This window comes from Brienomyrus brachyistius, chromosome 2 (assembly GCF_023856365.1).
Source record: "Brienomyrus brachyistius isolate T26 chromosome 2, BBRACH_0.4, whole genome shotgun sequence".
In the NCBI taxonomy this organism is placed as follows: Eukaryota; Metazoa; Chordata; class Actinopteri; order Osteoglossiformes; family Mormyridae; genus Brienomyrus; species Brienomyrus brachyistius.
In genome coordinates, this window is record NC_064534.1 from 1,731,564 (window position 1) to 1,741,503 (window position 9,940).

Sequence of the window (9,940 nt, forward strand, 5' to 3'; positions counted from 1 at the left end):
GATCGGTGCAGTGAGAGAAGGGGGAAGTGAGAGAGAGAGTAAGGGTATACGTGAGGACAAGAGAGAAGCGGAATTGTTAGCACTGTAGCTCTGCGGAGACTGACGGTAATGTATTTGATATGACATCACGTTAAATTAGCAGATTAACATGTATAAACTAGAGAGATGTTACTTGAACAGGAGTACAAGCCGTTCAGATGTTACTTGTACAGAGCCGGTCTACGGCGATGGCAGCTCGGGAGCCCGTCGGAATAAATCTGCGTCGGATTGGGAACAGAACTCTGCGTCGCTCCAGGATCTCTTTGGGGAACTGGTCTTTTACGCCAAAGTCCGTTCCTTTCAGCTCCCTGCCGCAGCTCTTCACCTGCTCCTTCTGCTTAAAATATCCAAATTTAGCCACAATAGGACGCGGTCTTAGTGCACCAGGCCTCTTGGCTCCCAGCGGATGGACTCTCTCAAAGTAGATGTTTTTCACAGTGTCCTCCGAAAGCTTCAGGTGGTTCTTGATAAAGGTTTTGACAGTAACTTCTGCGTCCTCTTCGGCAGATTCCGGAATGCCTGAGAACACCAGGTTATTTCTCATGCTACGGGCCTGTAGATCGATGACAGTCTCTTTTATTTTTTTATTTTCTTCATTCAGATGGGTCACATTCTCAGTTAGAGACTTAACCGAGTCCCGTAGTGAGGCGTTTTCAGCAGCGAGTGTTTCCACCTGCTGCTGGCTGAATTGAATTTGATTTGAATTCCTGATGTAGAATCTCGACCAGAGACAACCTCATGTCGAAGCTGGACAATCGCTTGTCGATTGAATCCAGGATGCCGGCAAAGTCAGATCAGCGATACTGTTCTGGGGGAGTCTGCCGGATGACTTCTTTTGGAGGACGGCGTCTCGCTTTTGGCTGGAGAAGATTCAATTGCGTTCATCATGACTATAATGTCGAAGTACCAGTCGATGTATTCCTGAAGAGATTCCAAATTCCCCACGCTGTTCATTCAGATTTTCCGCCAAGTCTCCGGCGTCTGACGTCACCTACAGCATTTCCGCTCAGAACTACTTATGCATTCAGAAAATAAAACAGTGCTTAGCAACTTTTGTATGAAATTTGAATCACTATACTGAGGACACTAAAGGAACCCTAATTAAGAATGTGCCTTTGCTGTTTTCTCATAAGAATCACATTATTATGTATTTTTGTTCAATTTCATAACATGTTTTTTTGAGTGATTTATCACATAAATTGGAAAACAATCCTTTTGATATACATACTTAATAATTCAGTCGTAGATCCCTAATTTATTCAACACACGGTCAACATTTGGCACAAGGTCCTTCTGATATTCCCACAGCTTTTTATCCACAATCAGTTGCTCTTTGGTGAGTCTCCCCTGTAGAGGAACTCTGACATGTACAATTCTGCTCACACCAGGTGGAACTCTCAGTGTGCCTCCGTACTTCTTCAGCACTGAATGCACTGATGTCTGCACCACTTGCCTTGGGTTCATGATTATCTTGCTGGGGTTCTGAACATCTTTCTTGACAGGTTCCCTGTAAATGTGTTCCATGATGTTTATTCCTGGAACGTTTTTCCACTGTGTTAAGTTAAATGTGCCTTTATCATCAAAGACGGTTTTGGGGAAGATATGATTCTCGATAAGAAAGACTCCTACTGTGGGGTTTTGCCTTTGCAGGTCCTCCAGGAGAAGCTCCAGTGTAGCGTGCTGATAAGGCACAATTATTTCATCAATGTCGTTCAGCAGAAGATACTTGGATCTATACATGTTTCTATAGATACAGTCGTTCAGAGTAGTTAACTGCCCATAGTAATGGAGGTCACCTTTGTCCCTTTGGAATTTCCAGCCTTTGGAGGGATTGAGGAACTGATCTATTGGCCATTGGTGGATTTCAAGTGTACCCTCCTCCCTGTAGTACTGCAGAACCTTATCGAGGTCTGGACCACAGCTGGTGTTATAGATGACCACCTTCTGTATGCCCAGGAGCTTGTACACTTCTAGGGTCTGCACAAACTGCAGTACGTTGTTATAAGTTCCAAAGAGGTTGGAGATGCAGACAGTGAAGTTGTATGTGAAGTTGTGCTCTTTCCTCTCTTTGTTTCGGATGGGAAGAAAGATCATGTCTGGAATGTCTGAGGTGTATGGAGAATTACTGATGGTGACATTTGTAGCATCACACTTTGGTTCAGTTTTACACAGCAGGTCTGTGGTCTGGTAAGGGAACCCAAAATGATCACTGTGTATGTCGACCTCTGCTGCTGTAACTAAATATCCATGTTGAACACAACCAATGACGCAATAAAGTCTTCTGACATCATCCCTCCTAAATATGCTAATGATACGAATGGTTCCATTAATCCTGTGATCTTTGTAGGCAGAGACTAGGAAATGTTTTGTCTCCTTAATCGGCGTTATATTTTGCTCAGTCAAGTTTGCTGCAGACTGATTACTCAGATCAGCTGTTGGATGTAACTTATTTCCCCATGAATGTGGATATATAGTCAGATTTCGCCCTAAGAATATGTTATAGATTATCCACATCACTGCAAAAAGTATTAATGACAAAAAAAAATATTTTGTAAAACACGTTTTCTCCATGAAGATGAAATTGGCTGTTCAGTATATCTGGAGAAGGAAAACACAGAAAATTATAAATGCATAATATCTTAACTGATCATACCCATTATAGGTTAATTTAACATGTATGGAAGTTTCAAGAGCACAGAAGTAACATCTATTAATATGCTGAGCGAAATACACTGAGATCATCATTCTTCATAATGTTAATAATACCAGTGGTCCCATTTACCCTGTGAACGTGATCTTGCCGCACCCTTTTGTGTCCTGGGGCAAAGGTGTTGTGAAATGTGCTGTATAAAACTAAACTGAATTTTATACAGCAGGTTAGACTACCGTAATGCTCCATTTTAAGGGAGCACACATCACACATTAAACACCTTATGACATATTCACAATAGAGCAGCTAGAATCGTTGCTATGATGTAACCTGTCCAATAGTTAGGCCTCCCTGCACTGACTTCAAAGTTCTTTTAACTTACGTTTAAGGCAGTCAATGGTCAAGCACCTGCCTATGTAACAGAACTGATCAATATCTACACGCCACATCATTCACTTAGATCACAAAACGTAGCGATCCGAATGTCGTTATCCGACATACAAATGAAATAAAACTTTGTCGTAAAGCATTTAGTGACGGTGCCCCTATATTATGGAACAGTCTGCTAGTTCATGCGAGAGATGCTGAGTCCGTCTCCCTCTTACTGAAGACTTAATACTTTAGTCCATGTTCACCTTTCATTTTGCATCCTCTGTTCTTTTGATACCTTTTTTTGTCTACTTACATCATCCCATCCCTTTTTTGACCAGTAGACTTCTGCAGAAGACTAATTTTCTTTTTTGAGTGCGGGAGTGGGTGGGAAGTGATTGACATATCAGCAACAGCGAGCTGGTGATAATGACGTCATACGTTGGTGGTAATAATGCAGATAGTAATCGTTTTTTTACTGATGAATGCATGTGCATGAACACACACACACACACACATACACACAGACACACATACACACACACACACAGACACACACACACACACACATACACACACACATTTTTACTCAAGTAAAAATTAGACTGAGCAGCTTTAACTTGTATTGCAGTCATACTTGACCAGGAGTATCTATATTTTGACTCAAATAATGGAGTTGTGTCCATGTCTGTAAATAAACCAAACACTCCTACAAATTAAAAATGAAAGGATAAGAATCGTTTATGACTCGACCGAGGCACACTTTGTATGACTTGTATAACAAGTTGTATAATTCGATGCCTTGGCTTAAATGCAATCAACACAATCTCTTTCTTTTTCATTACAGCATAAAAAATAAAATAACACCCTCTTTGCAAGCCGACACAGGCGGAATGCCACTGCGTAGCACATATGCTCAGTAAGTTTAGGTGTTAGAGAGCGGCACGGGGATGATATCTATCTCCGTCTACCCCTGCAAAGGTACGCGAAAAGCGTCCCCACCCTGTCCCTGCATTCACCCGCACAACGACAGTGCAATGTGAAATTAAATTACTCTCCCAGCACTTCGTACATTTAGGGGTATCAATTGTCCATTGACATTAACTAAAGCAAAATGTCTTATTTTGAATAAGTTTTATGCGGAGGCAGTGAAATAGATATTTAATTTTCATTTTTTATGCATTGTAGCGCGAATCTGTATTCTCGTCTATTATTATTATTAATTATTAATGTACCCCTGTACAGCCCAGACCACATTGCTACCAGGTGGTGTTGGGGTAAGAACAAATAATTTAACAGAACAAAAGGACAATTAATATAGCACATATAAGAATATGCGTAAACCAGCAATTAGTGTTACCACGGTGTTACCATACATTTTATTCATCTCCATTCCCACTGCGGTAATATTTTCATTTTTTCCCCATTTGCATGGATTGTCCAACTTTCCCCATTCCCGCGCAGCTCCCTTTATTTATAAGGTTTTCCAGATGAGGCAGGAAGCCTTGTTACTATCAGAGCTGCCGTAAGACAAAGCCCAGTGGTATTAGTCTCAAGCCATGAAGCGTTTATTTGGTCTTGAGTTTCTCTCAAATAAAACATGAATCAACTTACTTGAGCTCTGGGATGAATCCAAATAACTGAATTACTCCCTACAATGTTCTTAGATCAGCAGTTGCATCGGCACAGTCATAGGTAATAATTCCCTTCCTTACCAACACCACCGAGTCACCAGTCAGGCTGCCTTAATAAGGACAGTTCTTTATCTAACTTTGCTCGGTGTTTCACTATGGGAATCGCTTTGGGCATGACCAACTATGGAAGCTCCAATGACAGCGCGTCCGTCTGTGACGAACAGGTCAACCTGCGACCAATGCGGTCCACCTCCCTGACGGCTCATTCATGCTTTCTTCCCATGAGGAACTACAAGTTCCCTCAGCCAGGCTAGTAAGCTGATAGAGAGATAGAGAGAATCATATCGCTTTCGTCAAAATGACAGGTTGGGTCAAAGGTCACGAAGATCAAAGGGTCAAAGGTCATTGTGGGCGGGGCCAGGCAGGGGACCATGTGATGTCACAAATATTGTTCATGGTTGATGATAATTTTTCCAGATGTTGCGTGTGGGGATATGAAATTAGTTATGGTTGGTAATATTTATTCAATTAGATTTTATTCAATTGTGTTCTTATGGATACTGTAATTACTCCTGTTTTCTTCTGTCAGAAATCAGATCACGATTCAACTGATGTTCAGCACGATATTTTTTAATCTCTCCTTCCATCGACGTGGCAAATCAAACACCGTGAAAAACAGAAATAAAGAATATTACTATTACTAACTCAATTTTTACAAAACACTTTTCGCCATTATACATACGGTAACCATTCACGAGTCTTAAGTAAATGGTCTACTGCATTTACAACACAGCGCAAAATCACAAACATACATATAACAAAAACAAGAAAAGGCAAAATAGTAACATACCGTGTGCTCCTTCTGATCAGAATTAGGAGACATTATTACACTGTAACCTCTTGTAGTCTTTTTTGAGTTTCTTTTCTTAGCCATTTTCATTCTACTTGCTCACCTTGTCTTCTTTTCATTGCTCATTACGTTAGGTCATGTGATCACGTAAATGTAGCTGTTTCCGCTGAACAATAGGAGGCACTGTTACCAGAAAAACTGTAAATTAACCTTTTATAAATAATATTTCAAACAGTAACATGTTTGCAACAAAATAAAACAAAATACATTCGCTGGACAAAATACAAATAAACATTAAATGAAATACAACACAAACAAATGAAATTAATCTTGTAATTTTCACACAAATTTTCAACTCCCATATACATGTTATGTTAAATAACAAGCTAACCAGGTTCTGGGAGGATTTCCATGCGGATTTAAGAATTGTTCTCTACAAGTACCACTATTTTTTGAACTGGACGTTCAAGAAATGATGGCTGCATCAACCGTTCACCTTTCCTAAATTACTTTGTCCTATTTGAAATTTAACCTTTCGAACTAAACCATCATCATCTGCACTTGCTTCAACAACTCTGGCTATCTTCCACTCATTTCTGGGAATTTTGTCCTCCTTAACAATCACTACATCTCCAACGTGCACATTCCTTCTGGGCATATGCCATTGTTGTCGGAGGCTTGTATTAGCCAGATACGCCCTACGCCATCGGCTCCAAAACTGTTCTGATAAGTATTGCACCCTTCGCCACCTTTTCTTGGCATACAAATCTTCTCTAACAAAGGAACCTGGAGGCGGAAGGGGCATAGATGACTTCGTGAGTAAATGGTTTGGTGTCAGTGGTTCCATACTTCTTGGATCGTTGAGTGTGTTCGTTGTGAGTGGACGGCTGTTGACAATCGCCATGGCCTCGTAGAAGAAAGTTCTCAATGAAGTATCATCAAGTCTTCCTTTAGCTTGCGCAAGAACAGTAATCATCACACTCCTGACTGTTCTTATTTGGCGTTCCCAAACACCTCTTGTGTGACTGGCCTCAGGAACATCCATCAGGAAATCACATTGTTTTCTTGCAAGGTATATAGAGATCCTCTTTTTGTCCAATTCCATCAAACCCCTTTCCAATTCATTTTTTGCCCCCACAAAATTTGTACCTTGGTCGGATCTAATCTGTTTTACTGTTCCTCGTATTGCAATGAAACATCTTAGAACATTCAAAAATGCATCAGTTGTGAGATCCTCTAACATCTCTAAGTGAATGGCTCTTAAGCTCAGACACGTGAACAGCAACCCATACCACTTAAATTCTTTCCGGCCTTGTTTTGTGTAAAATGGACCAAAGCAGTCCATTCCCGTATAAGTAAATGGGGGTGATGGCTCAACACGGTCAACAGGTAGGTCTGCCATACATTGTTCTTCAGTTTGACCACGTGCCTTTAAACGTCGAGGGCACACGCGGGATAGCGTCCCATACCGCGCTGGCCCCCTTGTTGGCCAGCCGCTCAGTCCGGAAGCAATACCGCTCGAGGGGCGGTGGCAGCTCCGCGGCAGCTGGGCGCTTTTCCAGGACGGGGAAAGTTGCCTGCGCAGGCAGTTTAGCAGCGATGGTGATGTTGGGCTCGGCCGGGAAGTCCTCTTCTCCGGTTGGGAGGGAAGCGGGGATGAGCGTGCACGCTCCCAGGACGATCGTCGGGGCGATCGCCGGCTTTCTCCGCTTCTTCTCCCGCCGTGTCACGGTTGCCGCTGGAGGCTGCTCTACGTCTGGCGGAACAGACGACTGGGGAACCTCCACCGCGACACACGGTGCGTCTATTCCCAACCTCCGCACAGTCATCCGTTGAACCAGCTGATAGAGGTGGGCACGCACTTCTCCCAGGTAGTACCTGCCCCCTAATGGGGACATTGCCAGCAGGAGATCGTTGCTTTGGGTGGCCAGCTCCAGCGCGACGGGTCCTCCTGAACGTCGGGCTGGGAGAGCCAGTAGTATGCCTCCTGCAGCAGACCGAGATGTTGGCTCTCGGTCTGCTGCTGTGCCTCGTTGAGATGGTCTGTCATTCTGTTTTGATCGCTGTACGCGGGTAAGGTGCACGGACAAGCAGGCAGGCAAGGATCAGGCAGGCAAGGATCAGGCAGGCAAGGATCAGGCAGGCAAGGATCAGGCAGGCAAGGATCAGGCAGGCAAGGATCAGGCAGGCAGAATACGGGGCAAACTAGGGGTTTATTGAAATGACTAAGGACAGGAACCAGACGATAACTAACATCAATGACAGACCATCAACTAAGGCAAAACAGGGACGGAAATAGACAAGACAACAGGGTACAGCTGGGTACAATCAGGGAAGCACACGTGGATAATCAGGGGGTGTGGCACACACGAGGATCGTATGAGCTGAGCGTGACAGTGCTACATACATATAACAAAATATATGTACAACTTTTATTTTGAATAATAAAACATCCAGCCATGTTACATTTTAAAAACTCATTTGATGAATGTACACAAATATTTTTGTACCAGCTTGAAAAATACAACACAGGTATACATGATACATTTTAAAACACTTGTGCAACTTTTAAAATAAGAAAACTTCATGTTACATTAACAAAATCTCCTTTGATAAAAAAAGCATACAAAATTTTTACAACTTTGCTTTTATAAAATAAAAGCCATGTTCATATTACATTTCAAAACTAATTGGCAAAATGAATGCATAAAACTTTGTACATTTTAAAAACACACTTAGGCTGCATACACATACAGTAACAAAATGTTTTTGTACAACGCCTCTGGAAAATAAAACACCCAAACATCTTACATCTTAAAACATCTTACTCTGAAAAAACTTTCATGTTACATCTTAAAAGATTTGTGTAACTAAAAAACTATGGTCAAGTTATATTACCAAAAAATACTCATCTGAGAAATTTATACAATTTGTGTAACATGAACTATGTTCAAGTTATATTAACAAAAACACATTTGATAAATGCATACATTTTGTACAACACCTGTAAATGTTGCATCTTGCAAAAAACTTTCATGTAACATTTTAAAACATCTGTACATCTTACTTTGAAAAAACCATCATGTTACATTAAAAAACATTCGATGGAGTATTTTTAAAGACGTACAGCACCCTTTTTGCGATGCCGGACACGTCAATGGCACTGAGCGCGAGGGAGTGTGCGGTGTGGTGCGAGCTGCTAGCTGATGTAACGCTGCGAACAGTGGGGCTCTTACGTTTTTAAGATGCGGCTAACTATCCCCGAGACACTTTAGCCATATTTGTATTTAGACAAATATATTGGGAATGAAGCGTCGCGTTTTAAAAGGCAGACGTTGAGGCAGAATTTAAGTTGGTCACAAATGTATTTTTCTTCTGCAGCTAGAAGTGTCGTCTGAGCCTGATTTTACCTGGCATGTCGGTGTGAGATTCTTGTAGTAGAAGTTATGTGAATTGCGGTACTCTGAAATTAAGTGATATGTGTATTAGAATCGTGAAGTGTCATCTTCCTTTTATTTTAGGTTCGCCCCCGGCATTTTTATGAACTGTATTGTAATATCAGACAGTGTGTCATGAATTTCTGAAGGCATGTTATATATGACCATTTCTTGGAAACGTCTCTTGTACTTGCAGTTTGTCAGGACTAAAGACTGTTTGGTTAATATGACATGGTGAACAAGTCCTGTGATTAAAGCATGTCTGCTGCTTAAAACATTGTGTTGTATGCTGAAGGTTTCTTGCCGGTACATGATGAATTACAGTTCCATTAGAATATTCAAGTATAATTTTTTTAATCATTTAATGAAATAGGTAAATATCTCATCATTGATGACTGTGGTCCACCTGTGTGACAAGTAACCTGTCCCGGACAGAGGTTTCCTCAAGGCCTGTTGTGGGAACCCCATGGTGTAGCATTATGAGAAAGTATACAGGGAGTAGTACAAATGAGCAGTCGCCCTGCCCCTCTTTTTGGAAGCTTAAATGACTAAATTGTGTCTTTAATGCTAATCTGTATGATTCTATGGTCTGAGTGAGTCTCCAGTACTACATGAATGGTAAACTTAAAAACTTCTCTTATCTTAATAATATTTTCTTTCTCGAGTTGAACTAGTTTGTGTCTAATTTTCATTTTATTGATTTTCTGCACATTTGGATTATTTATTTGCCCCCTTTGTGTTAAAGGCTAGAGGGGGTCTGTGCTTGTGACCCGGCAATTATTTTCGGTGTTTGTCACTGAACTTGCAATATAAAATTTGAAGACAGGTCTGTGACCTGTGCTTGCAACAAAAAAATGTCTAAGTGGTAGTAGGCGAAGCACAGCACTGCCTATACTTTCTGAAAAGGCCAATCTTTATGGCACAGGCAGGAAAAAGGTGATGATCCACTAGCAGCTCCAAG

The 9,940-nt window shown here is 41.4% G+C and overlaps 1 protein-coding gene across 2 annotated transcripts; it reads right to left on the bottom strand.

Annotated features, from left to right (window-relative positions):
• Nucleotides 1-216: 216 nt before the first annotated feature.
• On the bottom strand, nt 217-4,812 carry LOC125728076 (beta-1,4-galactosyltransferase galt-1-like). 2 transcript variants are annotated; one of them, XM_049005146.1, is made up of 4 exons: nt 4,673-4,765; nt 4,435-4,578; nt 3,325-3,406; nt 217-2,637 (listed from the first exon to the last, which is right to left on the bottom strand). In XM_049005146.1, the coding sequence occupies exon 4, from the start codon at nt 2,608-2,610 to the stop codon at nt 1,276-1,278; it is 1,335 nt and encodes a 444-aa protein (XP_048861103.1). In that variant the 5' UTR covers nt 2,611-2,637; nt 3,325-3,406; nt 4,435-4,578; nt 4,673-4,765; the 3' UTR covers nt 217-1,275. The 2 variants fall into 2 exon arrangements, with proteins under 2 accessions (XP_048861103.1, XP_048861110.1); XM_049005153.1 differs by lacking the exons at nt 3,325-3,406; nt 4,435-4,578 and having other exon boundaries at nt 4,673-4,812.
• Between the last annotated feature and the right edge of the window lie 5,128 nt (nt 4,813-9,940).

Bases quoted from the DNA above. Each gene is read 5' to 3' on its own strand.
- LOC125728076 (XM_049005153.1), bottom strand. From the start codon at position 2,610: ATGGAGAAAACGTGTTTTACAAAATATTTTTTTTTGTCATTAATACTT.